The 25971-nt window shown below is 38.2% G+C and overlaps 1 protein-coding gene across 1 annotated transcript in view; it reads right to left on the reverse strand.

Moving 5' to 3' along the window:
* The window catches only part of LOC122810570, a 945872-nt gene that overhangs the window by 754830 nt on the left and 165071 nt on the right, over positions 1-25971 (reverse strand). The window contains exon 7 of the mRNA XM_044082150.1: positions 17552-17680. Within this exon, the coding sequence (XP_043938085.1) occupies positions 17552-17680 (129 nt within the window). The remainder of the gene's footprint in view (positions 1-17551; positions 17681-25971) is intronic.

A 25971-nucleotide genomic window follows, 5' to 3' on the forward strand; every position in this document is an offset into this window, starting at 1 on the left:
GATCAGCAAAAAAACATTATATAAGCAAAGAAACACTGGGCCAGAGGAAGGGAGAAATTGTAAAGAAGAACAAAAAAGATCTTTTTGAAATGAATAAAAAAGAAACGGGGATATGAGAAAAACAATGAGGTCTGGTATGGTGCCAGGTATATGCAATGGAGAAGGCCAAACTTATCAATACAAAAAATGCAGTTCCAAAGATATTTGAAGAGAAATATAGCAAAAGCACCCAGATATGGGAAATTTCACAATACAAAAAATAAGATCACAATGGGGGAATGTAGAAAAAAATGATTAGCAAGATAGAAGTTAAACAGAAAGTTATGGATTATCTGCAAAGTGAAGGATTTAGTGTGGTCACTCCAACACAGGCAGAATTGCAGCATGCTGGAACAATGGATCCCCAGATTAAGGAGCAGCAGGTAGAATGGGAGGCATCTGTAGATCTGTCACATGAGGATGCTCTGAAGCCTTTTATAGGAGATCAGTATGAAAGTCCAGTTGAAGATGCACAGCAAGGGAGGGAGCAGGAAACAGTGGCAACTCTGACACAGCTAATGTTGCTTAGTGATAAGCCAATGGATCCCCATATGAAGGAGTAGCTGATGAAGGAAGGTGCACCTGAAGAGGATATGTCACAGGAAGATGTTCTGGAACTTTCTATAGAATACTGTCAGGAAGCTGAGAGCAAAGAATATGCTTTCAGTCCACAAGAAAATGATATAAGGGAAGACCTCCTTGACTTAATAAAAATGGATGCACATATTAAGATTGATGAAAGAAAGATTACAGAAAGTAAAAAGACCTAAAATATTAGAAGATTGGCAAAACTGATGAACACAGTAATCAGGACTAAGGCAAACTCATGTGATATAACAGAAATAAACTGGATGTATTACTGTGCAGCTAAACCAATAATGGATAAAGTGTTACCACAAATATGTAGGTTAAAAAAGGAAGGTAAGGGAGGAATAAACAGAATGCTGCCATGGAAGCTATGGATAATACTGTAAAGCAACTAAAACAGGAAGTATCATTGTTAGAAGTATACAAGAGAGGTGCAAGATCATCAAAAAATCCTTGGAAAGATAGCCATGGTAAAAGCAACATACAGTATCAAAACAGACCTTCATTTACTATGTACTATTTCCAATAATAAACTAAAATATCAGCACAAACAGAAAAACAACCTTAGAAGGTATGCAGGAAAATATAAAGAAAAAGTACAAAATAACAATTCATTGTTGACCCAAAATTTTATAGAGAGTAGAGAAACTAGGCAAAAAGAATAGAAACCCCTGCCAAAAAAGAAAATGACAGAAGGGTACATTTGGAGAAGCATTTACAAAGACCCTGTTGAACATAAGAAAGATGCAGAATGAATAAAATAATTGAAGGAAATAGCAAGGAGCTCTAATGTAGCGGATATAAAATGGGATGAAGTCACAGCCAGAGGAAATGAAACAAAATTAAGGAAAAAAAACCTAAATGGAAAACTCCAGGTCCAGATACAGTACCTACCTTCTGGCTAAAGGCATTAACATCACTACACAAAAGATTTAGATCTGAGCAAGATTTACCTATATGCCCAGCCCAAAAAGACAACAACCTCGTTAACAACAGGAAAAAAACAATACTCCTCCTTAAGAGTGAGTCTGAGAAACCATCCTGAGAACTATAGACCAATAACTTGCCTTCCAACAATATATAAATTATAGACTGGAATTAATGTAGATACAGTTTATAGCCTTCCAGAAAAAAGTTCAATTACAGCAATAGAACAAAAAGGCAATAAAAGAAAATCATATGGAACAAAGGATCATCTGTTGTTAAACTAAGCCATAATACAAAGCTGCAAAAAAGGGAAGAATCTAAGTATAGCATGGATAGGTTAAAAAATAGCAATGAACAGCAACCCACATTCATGGATAATACTTATAGATATATAAGATAAACCCTACACTGACTAATCACATTGCAGTGACTATGAAACAGCTAAGCTATGACAGAGGGCAAAATTACCCCAGGGATCAAATTCAAACAGCGATATTCCAGGGTGATTATTTTTTATTGCTGTTGTTTTGTCTTGCCTTAATCCTTTTACTGCTGCTGTTTTGTCTTACCTTAATCCTTTAAGCGGATTACAGTTTGCTTCCTACAAATCAACTTGGTTTAAATACATTTCATATACTTTTTATGGATTATTGAAAACTGGACACTTCATCAGATGTGGATCTGAAAATACAATAAATGGTGACAACTTTCTCAGATGACATTAGAATGACAACTCATCTTGATAAATGTGCAAAAGCAATATTTAAAAAGGAAAGCTATACCACCAAGAAAATATCAGCCTGGGTCAGGAATGTGATATAAAGGAACTTGAGAACAAGGGAGTGTATAATAATTTTGGAATAGATGAAGTAATAAAGCAATAAAACATGAACAAATGCCAATAAGGCTCAGTAAGAAATACTTCATAAGGCTAAAATTAACATTGAAAACTGCACTGACATCAAGGAATAAAGTCTAAGCTATAAATCAATTTACTCTTCTTATTCTAACCATTTAGGGCTAACTGATTGGCCTCATAAAGTACTGAATCAATGAAGAAACAGCTAGATGGAAACCACCACGATGTAAAAGATAAAGTTGTTTTATTATATAACAAGCGCTTTCACGTGCATCCAAGGCACGCTTCCTCAAGTTTATACAGCTTTACTTCATTAAGCTTTTATATGCTACTAAATCATTCATCAATTAATTTAATTCAATCAGCCAATAAAAACATTTATCAATTAAGCTGACTAAAGCTAGTACAATAAATATAACAATCTAAAGGCAAAGAATAACAAATAAAAATATGCATTCAGTTCCATAGGACATGAAGCAATATTATCAAATTATAGTCTTGCATATATTTATATTATGATATTCTGAAACCTCATAAAACATCTTAAAAGAATAAACATAAAAATATATAAAATAAAACAATACAAGACATATCAAAAATGAACTTATGTACTATCAAATATATTTTTATATGTATGGAGATACTACATTGCATCATATCCCAAAAACTAATACTAAGTATATTGTAGTTTTAGTCACATGCGGTTAAAATAGGTTTAATACTAATATATTGGTTTAAACCTGGTTCAATATGTGCCATCAGTCTCAAAATCTATCTTAGTTCAACAGTTTTTAAATAATTCATCCTGTCACCTCCTCTCTTATTATAGCCTATCACTTGTAAAATCCTAAACCTAAAACTATGGTTAGGTTGAATAGCAACATGTTTAGCTAAAGCATTATTCAGGTTTAACCTCTTAATGTCATATGTATGGTTATATACTCGGTCTCTTAGCCTTCTTGTAGTCATGCCCACATAAAATGCTGGGCATTCTGTGCATGTTGCTAAATAAACAAGGTTGGTAGTTTCACAGGTGGCATAAAAATTAGGTCTATAAATATAGTTGAGAGAGGGATGAACAAACTGATCATCACTAGCTATATATTTACACATGTTGCATTTATTGTATGGAAATGTACCATGTCTTAAAATTCGGTTATTTATACTACTGATTAGTGAGTCAACTTTATCAATACATAAAATCCTTTTTAAGTTCTTACTATTCTTATACCTAAAACTAGGTGTTGTCCCTATTAATTTAAGACATCTATTATCTACAAGTAAAATATTCCAGTTTTTCCTAATAATGTCAGTTACATAACTTATATCACTGGTGTATCTTGTAGTGAAGAATACCTTATTTAAATCATAATGTGTCCTAAATTTATATATAATCTTAGGATGTCTTCGAACAACGGAAGCCTCTGTACCCACATGCGTATTGTTCATAACAGAACAATTTAGCTTACATTGTGAAACATTGTAGCCTCTTTCTTGAAATAGCCCCCTTAGATGACCAATCTGTAGGTCCCTATCACTGTCATCTCTACATAAACTGGAAATTCTTTTACTTTGACTCCTAACAATGTTGGGAAACATGTGACGTGGATGCATGCTATCATAATGTAGCAATGCATTCCTCCAACAGGGTTTTCTATATAGAGTAGATGAGATCAAACCTTCTGAACTTTTATTTATTGTAATGTCAAGAAAATGTATCTCCTGAGATGATATTTCCAGTGTAAATTTTAGGAATTCAGTTATGGATTCTAAATAAATAACTAAATCATTTAGTAGGGCTAATTCCCCATCCCAGACGATTAATATGTCATCTACAAAACGTCTGTATAATAAGACATGTTGAAAGAAGCTGCTATTAAACAAATAAGCACATTCCCAATGATACATTACTAAAATTGCATAAGAATTTGCGCATGGGGTGCCCATAGCTACACCCCATGTCTGTGCATATAATGCATCACGGTACATAAAGACGTTGTTATTTAATACTAAATCCAAGAGACTACAAACAAGCAATTGTGTATCACTATTCAGTGAGCTTATTGAAAGTAAGACTTCCCTAATTGCCTCTATTCCAGTACTGAATCAACTGAACATGTAAACAAGAAAAATGCTTTATGCTTATCAAATGATACATAAAAATCAGTGTATACCAACATTATATATTCCTCAGTTCAAAGGATTTATGTGCCTCCTCGAAACTGACTACAAGTACAGATCTGCAATTGTGGGAATGCATACATATCTGCTGACCTCATCAAATCCAAACATGGTGACAGTTTTAAAACATGAGGAAAAGAAGTGTAAGATGACACCTTTGCTTAATTTAGCAGAAGCATTTTGGAATGGAAACCTGACCTAAAGCAGACAAAATGAGGCAAAAACGGAAAATGCCAAAAAACACAAGAAACAATATAAAGAAAATGACCAGAAGAAAAGGAAAGAAAATAGGAAAGTCCTCAAATATAGCGGCAATTGTTGAGTTCTTCTGGAACAGCCTGATGTTCACCAAGATATGACATAGGAATAGCTAAAGAAAGATGAATTTAAGCCAAAAGACAAAAAGCTAATTATGGCAGCCCACGCTAGTGGGTTCTGTACATGGCAGTTTACAAAGTCTATAGTAAAAGAGGGAGAAACAGGCAAATGCAGGTTTTGTAAAACCTAACAGGACACAGTTGTACATCTTGCGGCTGTCTGTGATACACTCCATAATAATGTGGCAATACTGCTGCATTTGGGATTGTGCAAACACTGCAATACAGGAGTAGCTTGTTATACCCTTGTATCACATAACCCTACCCACACTGCTATTAACTCCCCAAACTCCTCTCTGATCACATGCTGGATCTCTGATCCCCTCCCTGTAGGCTTGGTCATCTGAAAGGGTATTTTTAACCGTAGAATCTTATTTGATATATTTTCTTCTCTTACCAATATATAACTGACATTGTCTTTTTACCTATGTTCTATATCTTCTTTTACCTGGAGTGTTTTATTAGTTTCTTGTTATATTACTATGGCTCAGCATACATGAAGAACCCTGTTTTGTGTAGTAAGCTGGATGCACTGTATTTGTATAACTTGATGGCAGAGCTTTTCTCCCCAGGCCTCAGCTGAAAATGGACCTGGTCCAGTCGGAATTTCCTGGTTAACAAATGTAAAATAAATAAATAGCTGAGAAGCACTGGAAACACAAATCACAAAACATTACTAATTATGTTTATATCATATGGGATCATCCATTACCAACAGTTTAAAAAAAAGATGGAAATAAATAAACAAACAAACAAACAGATACAGTATTTCAAGAGAAAAAATACAAAAGTAAATGACATTGATCACTGAAACTGCTACACCTAACAATTACAGTGTCTTACATATGGAGAAATGCAAAGACATAAAATACCAGGATTGGCAAGCAGAAATGAGAGCAGTGCAGAAGAAAGATACTGACAGCTCTTACAGAGTAGCCACAACAGGACTAATAAAAAAGAACTTGCAATTGTACTTAAACCTGTTACCAATACATGTAACCCTGTTGCACTGCTGAAGGAAGCAAGTCTAGGTACATTGCAGGTGTTGAAAAGAGCAAACTTGGCTAAAATCAAAGACTGAAGAAATACTAATTTCATGAACTTTAATCATACCCTAACTAAGGAATTCGGTCCATTCCTGTCATGGTATTAGTAAACCCAAAACACTTTGAGAAATTAAACAGGAAGAGGAGAAATCCGTGAGCTTGTGTGCCAAATGTGAGAAGTATGGGCACTGCCAGGATGCTGGGTCAAAACATTCATCATGCACCTCTGTGCATCACACCCCACCCGGCTGTTGATGTTATTTGTTTATTTCAGTGTTTTTATTGACCAACAGAAGAAACAACAAACCAATAAAATAAGCAACATAGACATTGTGAACAGTCCCAAGCATACAATAATAAGCCAGATACTCCAATAACCAGTCTTTCTAGTATATTAGTGATGAAAACAAAACGTAATCTCCCCTTTTATCACAATAAATATTTATTATAATCACATAATCAACATAAATTTTCTCCCATTCATTAAATATGGATAAGAGTCTGTAATTAGGGTCTTGCTTACTTTTCCTAAATTTCTCTAGCTTCCCTTGGCGGTCTCCCCTGTCAGTTTACCCTTGACTAAGTCCCATTGATTTGAGTTTTTTATGATGTTTTGCCTTAACTGCCTGAGAAATTATTTTTCTGTCTCTAAGAGAAATAGCCTCCTCTGTCATAGGCTAACTAAATAATTGCCTTTTGCGGGTGATGGTTTTCTTAGCTACAATCAAAATTAGCTGATCAGCATTTTTGTGTATGCTGGCATTTTCATTCCACTCACCTACTGAAATGGAAAGCCTAGATTTGTTAACTACCACTTTCCACGTGTAATTTGCAGTATTAGATTACCAAAGCACCCTTTAAAGTTTGTAGATAATTACAGTCCCAAAATATATGTGGCGCAGGGGTGCAATGGTTTATGTTGTCGCCTCAGAGCAGGAGGTTCCTTGGTTCAATTCTCAGCTGAGTACCTACTATGCGGAGTCTGCATGTCTGTCCTGCATTTGCGTGGGTTTCCTCCCACATTCCAAAGACATGCGTCTAGAGCATTTCTCCTCAAGCCTCCACTGAAAATAGACACTGTCTTAAGTCGGACTTTCCTGGTAAACAAATGTGAAAATAAAATAAAAATAAATAAAAATATGCTCCCAGTCTTCCACACCTCCAACATGATTCACTCACTTCAGGAAGTAACTTCTGTAACCTAGCAGGTGTATACAAATACTAGTGAAGGCCCATCCATGCAAATATAGTAAACTTTCTTAATTTAGTGGCATATATGGGGGCTAGACAGACATTCACTCATGCCTCTTTTGTTAAGTTTTCACCTGTTATATCCCCCCAGCAACCTGCCCATTCTGTATTTAGCATCCATTTGTCTCTAATCATAGCCTTGTACATTCTCCCTATAATCTGTTTGTTTTTAGCTTCCTCAAACCACCGTTCTAACATGAGAAGTATCAGTTCTAGTTGTTAGATTCCCCTAGCTTCTTTTCTGCACACATACTGCTTTAGTAATCCATAAACTCCTTTATACTGAAAAAGTTCCTCTACTGTAAAGTGATGAACCCTCTTCCATTTATCCCAATCCTTTCTCTCTCCCTCTGCACCACATTCTTCCCCAAAACAGAAGTGCCTCTCCTTTCTCTACCAGTTTCTGACCACACCTATGTTCAGACCATATATATTTTTCCCCAGTCCAATAGACCACACCTCAAACTGCCAGTCTTTAAATCCCTTCCTTTTGAAAATACTACACAATTCCTTATATAAATATTCTAGTGCTGGTACCCTTCTTCTTCCAGCAGTTTCCAAATAATTAGTGAAGTTTGATGTTCATTTACTCCATCACAGAAAGACGGCATCCCCCTGGCTCAAGATATAGTGGAAACAGTAACGGAGATGGGGAAACCCTGTCATGTACCTCTGTCTATATCAAACACATTTGTTACCTCAGAATTTATTTTCAGAACCGTTTCAGGCTTAATAGAGATTCCCTGGAATAACCCAATAAGAGCTCTAGGGAAGCCCAGACGATGCAGTACTTCCCACAAATATTCCCAATTAACCATATCAAATGATTTCTCAGTATCCAGACCTAAAAGGATTAATTGCTTCCCCTCATCCTCTGCAGCTCTATGTATTAAGTTGGTCTTAATGACAATATCAAATTTTTGCTTCTCCTTTACAAATCCACATTGATCCAATGCTACTAATTTGCAAAAAAGTCTCAAAAGCATGTCTTCTAATATTGCAACAAGCAACAAAAACCTTATAATCATGATTAAATACTGCAATAGACCAATATGAATTAGGCTCGCATGGGTCTTTCTCTTCTTTAACCAGTAATGTTATTCCCGCTATACACCATGTAGATAGTATTTCACTAGTTGTTAATACAATATTAAACATTTTAGTCCAATACTGAAAGAGGAGTTGCTTTAACCCTCTCCATAGTTCTACTGGACATCCATCACTTCACATTAACTTTCCCAGCTGCTGTTTTGTTATCCACATCTGAACCTCTTCCCTTGTTATATGCCTTACAATTCCTCTCTTTCTTAATTCTAAATCCTTAAAGAATTCCCCAACTTGTGACTTCCATCCCAGTTTAAGTTAATGTCACCTGTAAAGCTACCTAAAAAAAATTCTAAAGACTCTCTCTTTCCCTTCAGGTCTAGCAATTTATTTCCTGTTAATAGATCCCTCACCTTTGCAATATACCTTTCCGTCTTTAGCTGTCCCAGTCTGAAATCCAGAATTCTTTGTGGCTTGGATCCTACATCTTGACAGATGGCATACAATGCTATTTTCTTTTGCTCCACCCCATCTTGCAATCATTTAAATTCTTGTTTTTCTAATCTCACTAACTCTTCCGAATGTTCTTCCAATAACTCCCCTATGTTTTCCTGTAATACCGTGATCCCACATAAATTTCTCTTCTGATCCTTCAATTCCTTTCATTCCCTGGCCTCATAACTCAACAACATTTCCTTTATGTCACCTTTAATCCTATCCCAGTTTATCAATATCACTACTCTTCCAGTGCTTTCAATTGTTTTTCTAGTATTTTTTGCAATAGTACTTTTTTGCACTTCTTTCTAATCCAACTATGTTCCAGCCTCCAATGTCTACCCCTGGACCTTGCCCTCAGTTTATAATCTTGGCTTGTATGCAAGCACGATCTGAAATTAGGACTGGAAGTATAAGTACTTCCTTGGCTAAGCCCTCATGCTTCTTTGTTATATAAATTATATTCAGCCACAACTACATACCATACCTGCCTGAGTAGTAGGTAAAGTATTTCCTACCCACCACCTTTTAGCTAATTCTTATAAACCATATGTCTTCACTATATTTTTTAACAACTTCTCTTCCTTTGACAAGACCCTCAACCTTGGCCCATCACTAACACCCACTTTACTACTACTATGTTCCAGTCCCTGTGATAATCCCTATGTCTTGTATAAATGCTATAATTTCACTCATAACCTCATTTATTTCCATGACTGAGAATTTTTGGGGGAAGTAGATGTTATATAAAGTTACTCTGCTTGCTTCCCATATTCCCCATATGCACACATACCTACCATTCTGACCAGCCTTTCTTTCTTCTAACCAAAGGGGTGCACTTATTTTTAAGAGTTATCACCCACCTTCCACAATTTCTGAATGTACTCCTTGTTTATATCTCCCTCACAATCAGTGATTCATGCTCTTTTCTGTGCAGGTGTGTTTCCTGCATAATGATTACATCGGGTCTATATTATAAACCCGAAAGTTTACTTCAGCGAACTTTCACATGAGCGAAAACGCTGGTAAACGAAAGGGTGTTTGTGGGGTCACGATACAGTGAGGAGCGGGAGGTTTGCCCTTTCTTCACTGTAGTGCAATCTCGGGAGTTGGAATATATAGTTAGCGGGGGGTGTGGGAGGTGCAGCCCCCACAATCAGCAAATCAGTTACCAGCGTTTTCACTCGTGAGCGTTCGCTGAAGTAAGATTTCGTTCTTCTAATATAAACCCAATTACTTCTACTTCACTCTCTTATGAATTCTGCTACCTTTTTAGCCTTCCTCTGATTTACCATCCCATTAACATTCCAGGGCAAGATTTTAAGCCCCATGTAAAATAATATTTATTTCCTTCAAAAAAGACTGGAGACCTCTCAATTTGACTAGAACCATTCACCATATCTGTAGGATTCTCCCTTTATAGTGCTTTCAGGACTACAAATAAAGAACATATAAAAAAAACCTTCAAAATAAACTGTAGAACTACATATAACACTCCTCTCTTCTCATGTTTTCATCTCCTGTCATCTTCTCCTTAGACCTCATACAGCAATGCTCTTAAGCAGCACTCTCCCCCTTGAATACACCAATCTTTCCCTTCTCCTTTTCCTCCAAGGCTCCTTAATGCATTGTACGCTTAACTCCACTCACTCTACACTTCAGTATTTTAGAGTATGTTAAACTAGGCGTCTCATTAATCAAATCACTCCTCAGAATTCGAGCCAATATAATATGCCCAAAAAAGGAAAATCGCCACGAGAATTTACATGATTGCTAACTGGCACAACCACTTAATCTGACATGCCAGCTACACTCGATCATGCCTTCTTCATAGTACAGTGCCAGTTTCTAAATTCAAAGATGCATGCACAAAACCCTGCTACTATTTTAAAGGAACAGTAACCAGATGTATTAATAAAGATCAATACAATACATAATAACAACTGCGGTGGTGGTGCTGCAGTAGCGTTGTCGTCTCATAGCAAGACATTGTCCCATTCGACTCTCAGCTAGAGCGTCTTCTGAGTGGAGGTGTATGTGAATGGGGCGTGCCTTCGTTGAAGGTTGTGCGTCAGGGCTGGTAACCCAGTACGTAAAAAATCCACTACCAATCATTAGCGGATCGGAGTTCCACTGTGGCGACCCCTAACCGGGAAAAGCCGAAGGACACAACAACAATACATAATAACAAAGAAAAGGGGGAAACAACTTGCTACTTAAGAAACAGAAACAGAAATATTAGCTATATAACAGTACAGTATTAATCTTTCAGTCCTGTCTTACAAACTCAATGTTCATTTTTTTAATATCTTTTTAAGAAATTAGTCCCAGCTTCATTCTTCACCTGGTTCTTCAGGCATGTCTAAGTGATTTTTGATGTTTTTACTGTCATATGCTTCCTGAACCATCCTTGAAGGCCTAACTACCTTCTGTTGCTTGTCCAACATTTTTTTTTTGTTTAAAAAACAGGTATACATAGTTTTTGCAGTCCTTTTTCATGTTCTGGCCAGTGATATCCTGCTTCCCATAGCATACTCATCTTGCTGGCTGCACACCCCTCCAGGTACGTCATCACTTGTGCGTACCACTCCAACTCCTCTCCTGCTTCTGAAGGGTCCATAAAGGTTTTGACTTATCTCGAGAAGAAAATGTTTAGTGTGGCAGGATACATTAATTTAAATCTCAATCCCAGACTCTTACAATTTTTGAAACAGAGTACATATTTGTTCCTCTTCATCCTTGTAGCACGTGAATAGTCTTGATCTATAAAAAAAATGTGCTGGTATCCTAATTTCAAGACTTCACCTTTTGGCCAGAATTCTTCTAAAATATGCTCCTTCATTTCAAACGAAGAGAGTTTAACAACTATGGGCCTGGGAAAATGTGATGACCCTTCTCCTGATGGAGAGACCCTAGGTGCCCTCTCCACCTTGATGTCCTCAATTGGAAAGTCAGTCCAACCCATCAGTATGTCTCACTTAACTTCTTGTAATCCTTCTCCTTTCTAGCATCCTGTACATTTACAAAATGGAAATTTTCTTGCCTGTGTCGATCTTCAAGCTCTTTTACCTTCTGCACGAGGTTTTCATCGGCATCTGCAAGTTCCAACACTACTGCTGTAGTTGCAGAATTCTTCTTCTTCATTTCTTCAACCTCATCTGGGTGTATGGACAGAACCCCCCCAATCAGCTTTTTTAATATACTCAAGTAGATGTCTATTCATATTACAACTATCTAATTTCTCACTAATAGGTTCATAGGTAGGTACTAGGCTATCTGCCTGAGGGTATTTATAAGCCTAGCCAGAGTGTGTCGGCTTTTGCTGCCCCATTGATTAATTAACTGAGCCTCTGTCAAGTAGAGCCAATGAAGTGATCCCAGGGGTGCATTTTCTGTTACCCATCCACTCGTCAAGGCTTCTCTTGAAGAGTGTTAGTGAGGGGCTCTGCCTAATGTAGTTAGGAATTTTGTTCCAAAGCATGGGGAGTCAATGTGACAGGAAACTATCACTCCAGTATGTTCTATTTATTGCTGTGGCGAGGTTTTGCTCACTAGAGCGCGTGGCTCGCAGTGACTTGGATTTCTTTAGGTGGAGCATGTCCATCAATTCTGAGCTGGACATGGCTTTGTAAGTCAGGCAGAGATTATCTCTGAGTAAGCAATATGCCACTGAGTACAGCCAGAGTTTTTTCAGTCGGGCTGCATAGGACATATGTTTGAGGCCAGTAATCCTCTTGGTGAGGTGCTTTTGTGGTCTTTCCAGCTGTTGGAAGTATCTTGTGAGGTACATCCCAAATGGGGCACTGTACTCTATGATGGGTCTGATGAGTGACGAGTAGAGGGGCACTATAACCTCTTTATTTCTAGATACAAACCCCTTAGTAATTAGATGGGCCACACAGAAGGATTTCCTAACTACTTTGGCAATATGATTGTCAAAGGAGAAATTACTATCTACCTGGGTCCCCAGATCTCTTATTACCTCTTCTGTATTAAGGGGGCTGCCGCCTATGTGGTAATTCGTGGGTATTTTGTTTTTCCCAAATGGGATGACTATACATTTTTTGGCGTTTAGCTTGAGGCCATGACTTTGACCCCAGGTGTATGTCTCAGTAAGGCCTTTTTGAAGGATGTCCATGTCAGCCGGAGAGTCAATTATGGCTCCCAGTTTGCAGTCATCAGCGAACGTGGTTAGCCATAGTCCTCCTGTTTTTGCCTGTACTTCTGAGAAATATATGCCAAACAGTAGGTTCATAGGTTCATAGGTTAGTACTAAGCTAACTGCCCTTGCAAGCCATTTTAAGCCTAGCCAATTGTCCCTTGTGAGATTCAAACCCTGCACCTTGGGTTTGCAAGGCAAACACCTTAACCATTAGGCCACCCTCCCCAAGATCCCAGAATCGAGCCTTGCAGGACACCACTTGTGACTGGTTTAGAGTCGGACCTGGAGCCCGCTATTCTTACCATGTGAGTTCTGTCTGCAAGCCAGTTGACAACCCATCTTGTGATGTAGGGGTTTATGTTCAGGCTAGTGAGTTTTTCTATAATACCCGAGTGAGGAATGGTGTTGAACGCCTTGGCAAGATCAAGGTAGGCTGTGTGAAACACCTTTCCCTCGTCTATTGCCTTGGTGACTGTCTCGAAGAAGTCAACCAGGTTTAGTAGGCATGATCTGCCCTTAACAAAGCCGAACTGGGTCGGGTCAAGTGTTTGGAGGTTCCCAATGTCTTTGTTAATGAGTTCCATGATGATGCGCTCCATAGCCTTGCAGACCAGGCTAGTCAGGCTTATGGGGCGATAGTTACCAGGGTCAGTTGTGGCCCCTCTTTTGTGGAGTGGAATAATTATTGTTGTGTGCCATTCTACGGGCACATAGCCTGTGGAGAGGCTGAGGTTGAACAGCGTGTTTAGGTGGGGGGTTAGATCGTTCTGTAGTTCGTGCAAGACGCAGCCTGGGACACCATCTGGCCTCATTGATGCTGCGTTTTTGGGGCTGTTTTCACCTGTACTTTTGTGATTTCTGGGACACTACACTTTTCTGGTATTGTTGTGGGCTCTTTTAAAGGTGAGAGGGAGGTGAAGCTTGTACTGAATCTATCTGCCAGGATGTTGGCACCATCAGTAGGTTCAGTATATTTTGTGCTATTTTGCACTAGCTCAGAGCATATCTGTGAGTTGCCACTTAGATTCTTGACATAGCTAAAGAAGGCTTTGTGGTTATCTTTCGAATCCTTGGCTATTTTTCTTTCAAAGTTAGCCATGGATGATTTTATGAAGGACCTTAGTTTCTTACTGATACTGATCAGGGATGTCTTTCCTTCTTGGGATTTGCTTTTTTTCTGAACTAGTTTCCTCCTTCTGTTGTATAACCTGTTTATGGCAGGGGTCCACCAGACTGGTTTCCTTCTCTTAATGGGAGTGAGTCTTGGTTTTGCTAGAGATGGCACGATCCATGCATCCTTGTAGGTGCTCATAGAGTGCAATTGTAAAGGATTCTGCGTCTTGGGCAGTGTTATCCTTTAGCGAGGGGGCTGTGAAACTTACCACCTCTGCCTTAAGTAAGGTGATGTTTGCTTTAGAAAAGTTTTTTACTGTGGTTTCCTTGGTTGGGGGTGGTGGTGGGGTGTGGACATCCAGGGTGATTAGTTTATGGTCTGATCTAACCAGTGACACGTTGACCTCTGGTACGGAACACCTGTTGCCCATGTTGGTGATGACCAGGTCCAATATGTTGTGGCCTCTGGTGGGGGAGTTTACCAGCTGATCCAGGGCATTTGAGTTCATAAATTCCAGGAAGCGCTGAGCCTGGGAGTTTGTACTCAAGTAGTTTTCCCAGTTAATGGTAGGGTAATTGAAATGGCTCAATATCAGTATGTTCGGTAGGACCTTCATGTTTTCCAGTGTCTCCAGAAAGGCAGAGTGGTGGTTCTGGATCATGGAGCGTGATCTGTAGCAGGCCACAATCTGCAATGCAGATTTGCCCGATGTTAGTTGCACATGGATGATCTCAGAGGTATCATGCTGCGCCACTAACCTGGAGGTGTGGGTATCCTTGATGAATATGGATACACCCCCTCCTTTTGTGTTTCGGTCCATGTTCTGTGGCCGAAATGTGTGGTATGAGTTGTAGCCCAGTAGTGCTGGAGTGCTCTCTGGAGCCTTGAACCAGGTTTCAGTTACTGCACAGATGTCAACATTCTCCATACTTAGGAGTGCTTCGAGCGCATGCATTTTGAGATTTAAACTCCTGGCGTTGAGTAGCATAGTCCTCATTTTTTTACTTGTGCTGTTTACAGTGCTGGGTTTGAATTTTTGAGCCTTGCCTAAAAAAGGCACTATGGGGGCAGCAAGAGCCTTGACCAGTATTCGAAAGCCAAGGAGTGACAGGTGCAAGCCGTCTCTTGCGATGCAACGTGGCTTGTCGAGTATGTCATCCCAGGCTGACAGACACTGGATCCCCTTTGAATGACACCAGAAGCTTAGCCAATTGTTGAAATTGATCATTTTTTTCTTTATACTGAGGTATCATTCTTGGTGAGGGCAGTATGCTACTCAGGGTCAGGGTCATACTCGCCTGGGCTACATGATCAGAGAGTTCTTCCATGTCTCTTTTCATGTAGTCCAGGGAGGTACGTCTCAGGTCATTCACACCAACATGAACAATGACAGAGTCATATCTGTACTTGTTCTGGAGTGACCTGAGTGCTTGTGTTATGTGGCGGATTCTGGCTCCCGACAGGCAGCTAACAGTAACCTTCTCCTTGTCCAGCCTAGTGAGTGGGGCATCAATGTGCCTGACTATTGAGTCACCTATTACTAGTGTGTTAGGTATGTTACTTTGCCTTAAGGGCTGTGATTGTGCGGCACATTGATTTTTGTGTTTTATATGTTGTCTGGTTTGTGATGGGAGGTGCAGGTTTTGTGGGTGTCTGCTTTGGAGCTCTCTGATGCTTTTGCAGGTTTTTATTTAGAGCCTCTGAGTATGATTTTCTGTATTTATGTGTATTTTTTGCCAGTGCTGGTTTAGTAGGTCTATGTGAGGCTGTAGGTGTGGTGTAAATTTTAACCTTTTCCTCATGACTGTCTGTTCCAGTCTTGGGTGGAGAGACCTTAGCCTCCAGTTTGGATGTATAATTGCATCTCTCACATACGTTAGTGTTTTGTGGTAGGAGGAGAGGGCTGTCTATGTACATGAGGCAGTTGTAATAATAATAATGTCTAAAAAGTTGTTACATTCTCTGCTACTAGGATCAGTACTTGCTGGCTGCAGGCCACCCACATTGCCTCAATGTGCCCCCACTACACTCCTGTGTTCTATATCTTTTCTAGGTATGTGTTTGCTTTCCTTCCCCTTGGTTTGCATCATTTAATTAGTCTGGTGGCTAAAGCTGGTGGTTAAGCTCTCACATCTTGTCCAGAATACGAATCACTAATCAGAAGATTTACTTTATTAATGCCAGCATCTGAAAAGGGAGAGATTTTCAAGCTTTCTCAGGGTTGTGCCATATCAGAATAGCAGATGATATTATGGTAGATTTTCCTGTCACTGTAGCTCTCTCGCCATTGTCGAAATGAGGCCCTTATAATAACATGGATGCAGTTTATTGCATCAAGCACCTCAGGATACCATGTCATTCCAGAGAAAATAATCATGATATGGGTTCAATCCTGTGGCGACAATAGGAAATAGATATGCTCATCCATGTCTGCCAAGAGTACATTAGTGCTGCTGCATATTTCGGGCAAAAACCTGTGAGATACCCATTTTATCCCCATTCTGTTAATGAAAGGACCCTAAGGCAAGTATAGTGATGGCTGAAGACCATGCATTCCCCAATTTCCCATTTGTAGGCAGTATAAGTTCACCAAAGCCCTAGTTATATATCTGTTCACTCTAAACATATCAAGTAACTCCTTTTTAGCAAAGTTTAGCTGAGTTATTCTTTGCCATTACCTTCATCTCCTGGGCCAGCAAGCAGTGGACCAGGTTTTGGCACTACTGAGGCAAGCAACTCAAAGCAGGAAATAGTCAGTCTTACAGCTATACTGACCATCTTCATTGACTGAGAAGTGGATTTAAAAAGCATGAACTAGCGTTTTATAACCCATTAGTGCACAGTGCATTTACTCATGATAAACTGGCTAAGAATCACAAAAGATGGGAAGAGATAAATTTACATAAGAAAGTCACAGATTTTTCACATATTTTTCATTTGATTCACATTATTACCTTATTTGCAAAAGACTTTCTGAACCATCTTCTAACCGTTTCACTTTGTCGCAGCTTGTGATTTTGAAGAACTCCTTGCTTGCACTTGCCTGTGACTTAGGGACATACTCACTGCGCTTAAGCATCATGACTATGACTATCACCCATGATTTGGTAAATAAATAAATCTGTAGCCTTTATTCTAATTTTCCACTGTCTATAGAGGTTTCCTACAGACACCATAAGCATACCAAAACACAAGGCAGTTTCAAGTGAAAAGACATTCTCATGGCCTCAGAGATATGCCTGATCCAAGTACACCTCTCTTGACAGCTTATCTTTGCAGCTATTACTTTATTTGCTGATATTTGTTTATAGCACTGGACTTATTTTCATCTTTTCTGCTGCAACCGTAGTTCATTGGATCGTTACCTGTTCACAGTTTCCAAAAACTCTTAGATACATCATAAACAAGCAGTGCTACATGTAAATTAAATCACTTTATTTGTACATCTATTTCCAATATCTTTCTTACCCGAATATTGGTTCCCAGATCTTTCTGATACATGATGAAAGCAACCAAACTGCCGCTACTCATATGCCCTCCTTGGATTAAATGACGTCCGTAATACAACATTGCCACCTGCATGGCCAATTGGATCAGCTGTGGAAGTTGAAAAAAATGGTTTATCTATTGTAGTTCTGACACTCAGCAATCAACAGTAATTTTAAAAATTCATACCAGCTAGTATGTCATTCTAGATTAAACCTTTGTCATTTGCTGAAAGTGCCTGCATTTTATGTAACTTACTTTCTTTGAAACCATCTTATCTAAGTAAAATTAGCTTTTTTGTGCATCATCTGATCGTGTTGTGAAAGTGCTGTGCACTCAAAGTGGTTTCCATGGTAATATACTGACAGTTCCAAAGGCTATTTTAGCAAAATGATCCCAGATGAGGGTCAGGTAAAATGGCCAACACTTATTCTTTATTTACACAAATTGCAACAAATAATAGCAATTTAAGTATTAAACCTCTGCAATAAATGTAACAATTTGATATACTGCAGCCATGTATCATGCTGACAGCAATAATGCGGTATTGTTAAACTGCAATGGATCTGATTCTGCTTCCGCTTCAGCTACAAATGCTTTGAAGCCTATTTGGAGATTTGAACAAGTCTTCCCGAAAGTTTAAGGCATCTGTTTGGTCTCTCAAAACATTGTGCACTTATGTGGCCTCACATATGGTTGCACGGGGCCAGCAACTGCTTACAAAATGGTGTTGGAGAGGCAGATGTGGAGTTTATTCTCCAGTAGAGGGAAATTCAAAAAAATTTTTCCACAATGTTTGAGAAAATACTGATAAACTATTACTCTAAATTGTTGAAACACAGGTGCCCAGTAGGAAGGTAACTGGAATAAAGAAACTGAACCACAACAAAGTAAAATCTTCTTTTTTAATACAAAATGGTGAGCGCTTTCGCAATGGTAACCATTGCTTCATCAGACAGTTCATTCAAACAGCAACAGCACTTAAATACTTTAATTCATTACTAGAACAACCAATCCTACCACTCAAATTCAGCACTCAGCAATCAATTAATTACTATGGTCACATTTTGCCCTTAGTTAATTGCTGAAGTCAGAAAAACTGTTTAAAAACCACATGCACAAAATGTAAAGACAAGAACATGTGGATAAATATAAATAAAATACATAAAAAGTCAATGAATAAATACATATACTCATGTTCCCCATTTAGTAACTACTTATGTGCATAGATATAAGCATAAAAATATATATAAATATATATATAAAAGTATAAGCAGTACACACTCAACAACTTAATGAATACATATATTCTGCCTAATAAATGCGCATGTTGTCCACCTAGAAAATACATATGCTTTAATACATACATCTCAACAAATGCTTGTTTTTAATGATATCTATGCTAGAAGCAGCTCAAGAAATATCATATTGACCCAAAGCCCTGCATGTGTTTATGTAGTCTTCTACTGTTAAAATGGTATTATTATTTTTTAATTTAGCACTGGCTTCAATAGAAAACTATCATTCAAACCCAAACCTCTATGTGCTCCTAAATGCAAAATTCCATTTTACTTCCATATTTTCAGTAGTATTGACTATGTCCCCCATCCTATTGATGACATTCTGAATGTGTAAAACCTGAAACAAAAATATATAGCCATCCCCCTTATCCAATGTATGCTTAGCCAAAGCACTATACAGTTGCCCTTTTCTAGTACAGTAAAGGTGAACCCTTATCCGTTCCCTAAGGTGATGGTTAGTTTTGCCAACACAGAAATGGAAACATGTTGTGCAGTGAGCTACATACACTACATTCTTAGTATTGCAATCAGCAGAATTCCTTAGCTCCCATAGACGCCCTGTTTCAGGGTGCTTAAAAAGCTTTGATTCATCTATATAAATGCACTGTGTACATTTCCCACATCTATGGGTACCATTCACTGTGCTATCCATCAGAGCAGGTGTCCTTTGACAGCAAAGCCACTGTTTCAGATTTTTCTTATTTCTAAATGCAAAATGTGGTTGTCCACTCATGCCAGTTTTGTCGTATGATGGTTTCAAACCTTTTCACATCCCTTGTATATGGTAAAACCATCGGAATGTGTGATAATACACTATTCCTGATACCTACCCTGTCACTACCTGCTCTATCCGAGTAGTAGGGCTTAGCTTTACCTTTTCTTTCTTTGTGTACATTATGGTACACCTTATCAATTTCATGTTCACTATACCCCCTATTAATGAAACCTGTTCTTAGCTTAGTTAACTCATTTCTATACACTTCCTCTTGACAACATAGGCAAGATGGTCTCATTGCCTGACCTCTGATTATGTTAGGAAAAATCTTAGGGTTATACATACTGTTTCTGTGTAGAAAAAATGGTCTGTAACATTGTTTCCTATGTAATTTCATAGACCATTGGTCATTTTCTCTGTATATGGTAACGTCTAGGAAGTTTAAACTAATCTCAGAACAATTCATTTAAACTTTAAAAAGTCACTAGTAGTATTTAGGTATGCATACAGGGATTTAAGTTGTTCACCATCACCTTTCCAAAAAATAAAAAGATCATCTATGAAACGCCTATAAAAGGCTGTCTGGGGATTACCTAATAGATGTTCATATTCCCAGTTAACCATAACCAGGTTTGCATATGTGTTGGCACAACTTGTGCCCATGGCAACCCCTGACAACTGCTTATAGCATATGCTGTTGAAGATAAATATGTTGTGCTCTAGTACCAATTCTAGTAACATACAGAGAAAGTCTGTCTTAGTATTGTTGAAGTTTCCCTGCCTTGTCAACACTGATTTCACCATGCTTATCCCCTGGTCATTGGGTATACTTGTAAATAAAGACACTACATCTAGTGTGGCCAGCATCCCCATATCTGCTGTTCCCATTTGCTTCACTGCCCCATAAAGGTCCACTAAAAACTGTTCTGTGTCTTTCAAGACATATGCATATTCATTGAGTGCTGTCTTGAATTCCTTATCCAGGTATATAGAGATGGGTTCTGTTAACCATCCTGCCCCTGCTACTATAGGTCTAAATTTCGGGTTATATGGGTCTTTGTGTATCTTGGGGAGGCCACTGATTTGCGGTATGAGTGGATTTTCAACAGTGAAATAATTAAAAAGATCTTTACTTAATAGTTCCATACACATGCATTCATATAAGGTACTAGCAATCTGTTCAGTCATTTCAAACACAGTTGTTGTTGGTACTTCAACATATACATTTGGATCCAATAACATTTCTTGCATAGCTGTATTATAAAAGTCAGCATTCAATATCACCACTGGTCCCCCTTTGTCAGCGGGTCTTATAACTATGCTATGATTAGTCTGCAAGTCACACAATGCTTTGTGCTCACTCTTTGTCAAATTATACTTTCCTTCTTCTAAAAATCTATTGTTTCCTGTGCTATAAATGGCATTTTCACAAGCTTTTAAGAAGGTTTCTATATTATGTGGCAATATTGGTACATACAGACTGTTTCTCTTAAACTGAACATCCCTTGCTTCATTGCCATTTCCAAATTGTTGTTTCAATGTTACATTTCTAGTAAACATACGTAGACATAACAGAAATTCACTAATGCCCATTTTAGTTGAAGGTATAAAATTTAAACATCTGTTTACTAAAGAAGTCTCAGCTGCAGACAGTTCATATTTGGAAATATTCCATATTAACTCTCCTGCCCATACCCCCACATTTTCTTCAAAGTGTGAGTTTGTAACTGACCTGGTGCCTCTTTCCGTTTCTGGCCCCTGTAAATGTCCTGTTCCACAGATTTTCTCCTCCCAGCTCGAAATGGTAGGGTAGAACAGGAAAAACCTGTTGTTGTCCTCCTTCCATATTAATCTTTCTTCTTACCATGGCTGTAGTTGCAGAGGCAGTTGTTGCCTTATCATTGGTTGCCGAAGATGATGGCACTTCCATCGGTGTAGAGTAAACGGAATGTGCCTCATTTGGTGAAAGGACACTCCCTCCTGGCTGTTGATTCATTGTTTCCTCTTCCTCCCCGAGTGCATTGGTTGTCTCTTCAGACTGTACCTGATGCTCCGCCCTCGGTCTCTCATGCTGGTCAAACGATTGGACTCGCCCCCTCCTCTGCTGGTAGGCTGTTGGTGGTACCTCTGACTGCCCACTGGTTTCTCTCATAAATCGCAAATTGCGGTTGGTAGTAGACTGCTCTGCAGACTGCAGGTTTCAGCCAAGTAAGGGCATGCTAGTTAATGAAATCTGTTAAATCCCTACACAGTTTCATTTTCTTTTGCTCAAGCAGTCTAGTTTTATAGGGAAGTATCTTATCAATTAATTCATGCATGAAAACTTCAGTAGCTGCTTCCCCATAAAGCGCAGACAGTTCATGTTGTTGCTGACATATCTTTTCATTAAGCTCTTGTTCCACTGGCTTGAAAAAGTCCAGCAACAATTGTATATATGCTTTACTGGTGTTAAGATTAATTTGTTGCCACTGGGCTAACAAAGTGGGGCAGGTGTTTCCATATGTGGGCATATTAAGTACTCTGAGTCCCCTTGGTATAACATTCAGGTTTAAGCATGCTTCAAAATGGAACCGTTGGCTCTGGAGATGCTTAAACCTATGCAAATCATTCTCCACATTTCTTTTCAAATTGCGTATCTCAGCTTCATTGATGTTGTTAGTATTAACAGTCTCAGGGTTCATATTAAGAGTACCTGTTTGTAGCAGTGGATTATCTTGATTTGTCAGCAAATTTTGAAGTCTCCTTTCCACATTTACATCACCTGTTGCATCCTCTGCAATGTTCACAGTACCTTCTGCCATCATTATAGACATCAAGATACACAAAGACCCATATAACCCGAAATTTAGACCTATAGTTGCAGGGGCAGGATGGCTAACAGAACCCATCTGTATATACCTGGATAAGGAATTGAAGACAGCACTCAATGAATATGCATATGTCTTGAAATACACAGAACACTTTTTAGTGGACCTTTATGGGGCAGTGAAGCAAATGGGAACAGCAGATATGGGGATGCTGGCCACACTAAATGTAGTGTCTTTATTTACAAGTATACCCAATGACCAGGGGATAAGCATGGTGAAATCAATGTTAACAAGGCAGGGAAAGTTCTCTAATACTAAGACAGACTTTCTCTGTATATTACTAGAATTGGTACTAGAGCACAACATATTTATGTTCAATGGCATATGCTATACGCAGTTGTCAGGGGTTGCCATGGGCACATGCCAACACATATGCAAACCTGGTTATGGTTAACTGAGAATATGAACATCTATTACGTAATCCCCAGACAGCCTTTTATAGGCATTTCATAAATGATCTTTTTATTTTTTGGAAAGGTGATGGTGAACAACTTAAATCCCTGTATGCATACCTAAATACAACTAGTGACTTTTTAAAGTTTAAATGAATTGTTCTGAGATGAGTTTAGATTTCCTGGATGTTACTATATACAGAGAAAATGATCAATGGTCTACGAAATTACATAGGAAACAATGTTACAGACCATCTTTTCTACACAGAAACAGTATGCATAACCCTAAGATTTTTCCTAACATAATCAGAGTTCAGGCAATGAGAACATCTTGCCTATGTTGTCAAGAGGAAGTGTATAGAAATGAGTTAACTGAGCTAAGAACAGGTTTCATTAATATGGGGTATAGTGAACATGAAATTGATAAGGTACACAAAGAAAGAAAAGGTAAAGCTAAGTCCTACTTCTCTGACAGAGTAGGTAGCGGCAGGGTAAGTATTAGTAATAGTGTATTACCATACATTCCCATGGTTTTACCATATACAAGGGATGTGAAAAGGTTTGAAACCATCATACGACAAAACTGGCATATGTTGTTAGTAGATGAGGATACTACCAACATAGTGAGTGGACAACCACATTTTGCCTTTAGAAATAAGAAAAATCTGAAACAGTGGCTTTGCTATCCAAGGACACCTGCTCTGATGGATAGCACAGTGAATGGTACCCATAGATGTGGAAAATGTACACAGTGCATTTATATAGATGAATCAAGGTTTTTTAAGCACCCTGAAACAGGGTGTCTATGGGAGCTAAGGAATTCTGTTGATTGCAATACTAAGAATGTAGTGTATGTAGCTCACTGCACAACGTTTCCATTTCTATGTTGGCAAAATTAACCGTTACCTTAGGAAATGGATAAGGGATCACGTTTACTGCACTAGAAAAGGGCAACTGTACAGTGCTTTGGCTAAGCATACATTGGATAAGGGGGGGGGGGGTGACCATATATTTTTGTTTCAGGTTTTACACATTCAGAATGTCAGCAATAGGATGGGGGACATAGTCAATACTACTAAAAATATGGAAGTAAAATGGACTTTGCGTTTAGCAGCACATAGAGGTTTGGGTTTGAATGATACTGTTCCTTTGAAGACTGTGCTAAAATCTAGAAGGTTAAAATAAAATAAAAAAATAATAATACTATTTTAACAAGAGAAGACTACATAAACACATACAGGGCTTTGGGTCAACACAACAGTATTTATGAAGCTGCTTCTAGCATAGATATCATTAAAGACAAGCATTTGTTGAGATGTAATTATTAAAGCATATGTTTTTACGAGGTGGACAACATGTGCATTTATTAGGCAGAATATATGTATTCATTAAGTTGTTGAGTGTGTACTGCTTATACTTTTATACATATATTTATATATTTTATGCTTATATCTATGCACATAAGTAGTTACTAAATGGGGAACATGAGTAAATGTATTTATTCATTAACTTTTTATGTATTTTATTTATATTTATCCACATGTTCTTGTCTTTACATTTTGTGTGTGTGGTTTTTAAACAGAGTTTTTCTGACTTTAGCAATTAACTAAGGGCAAAATATAACCATAGTAATTAATTGATTGCTGAGTGCTGAATTAACTTTGAGTGGTAGGATTGGTTGTTCTAGTAATGAATTAAAGTATTTAAGTGCTGTTGCTGTTTGAATGAACTGTCTGATGAAGCAATGGTTAGCATTGCAAAAGCTCTCACCATTTTGTATTAAAAAGATTTTACTTTGTTGTGGTTCAGCTTCTTTATTCCAGCTACCTTCCTACTGGGCACCTGTGTTTCAACATTTTCATCTTCTGGGCTGGTTTGGATTTATTTGTTTGCTGCTTATTATTCTAAAATAGTGAATGAACAACAAGGGCTGGTTTCTAACCTAGTAGACAAACTTAAGAAATATACAAAGAATCAGAAATGTCAAAAATGTATGACTAAATATAATGAGAATATTAAATTATATGATAGTGAAACTCAGCAAAGGAAAAATAAATAAATTCATATGTTATAGAACTGATTATAAACTTGGGCAACTATCTGCTTGGCTTGTGCATAAGTGAAATGTGAGATTTAACTTACAGTGTGGGTTAAGGTAACCATAAATAAGAAGAAAAGTGAGGCCTTAAAATCTGTTCTTAAAAATTTTGACTCATCTGGTTCTGAATTGCTAACTACCAAGGACACAAAAATTGATTTAGATTATGACTCTGATGAAGAACATGGTGTGTGAAAAGAAAATTAATTTGATTAATCCTAATGTTGTGTCATCTTCCCTTTTGGTAACAACTATCAGAACAAGAACAGGCGGGGGTGCCAGAAAAAAGAATTTATGTACTTATCATAACTTTCCATCTGTGTTGTCCATCTTCATTTATCCTTGACATATGGGTTTGGTTCCAATACCAGAACTGACTCGGCCGTTACTACACCTCGCACCGGCCAAAAACACGAGCTTCACCTCTACCCACAATCCCTCTCTCTCAATTATCTCAGACCGAGTTTGCACAGAATGTATATATAATAGATAAGGAAGCCCACAGGGAAGCCAAATCTGCTATACTTGAAAAATCAATAATTTGAGGGTATATAATCCGTTCCACCAAAAAATCCTTAAAGGTCAGTGGATGGAGGGAAGGGAGTCAAGGATAAATGAAGATGGACAACACAGCTAGAACGTTATAATAAGTACATAACTTCTTTATCTGATGTTGTAAATCTTCATTTTATCCTTGAAATATGGAACAGAGTCCCCAGCTACCTTGGACCTTGGGAGGACTCAAGTTAGGATATTCCTGAGCACCACTAAACCAAAGGATGCTCTTCCCCAAGAGATCAAGTACAATTTGTAATGAGTAATAAAGGTGTGGGAAAAGTCCAAGTAGCTGCTGCACATGTATCGTCCATAGAAGCTCTAGATTGGAAAACTGCTGAAGTGGCTACAGATCTTGTAGAATGGGCTTTGACAGGGTTAGGCAAGGCTATTTTGTTCTTATCACAGATACATGAAATACAGCCCTTTAGCCATCTGGCAAGAGTCACCTTGCTGACTGGTTTGCCAAAGCTT

This window comes from Protopterus annectens, chromosome 9.part0 (genome assembly GCF_019279795.1).
Source record: "Protopterus annectens isolate FY-2018-M chromosome 9.part0, PAN1.0, whole genome shotgun sequence".
NCBI lineage: Eukaryota > Metazoa > Chordata > Ceratodontiformes > Protopteridae > Protopterus > Protopterus annectens.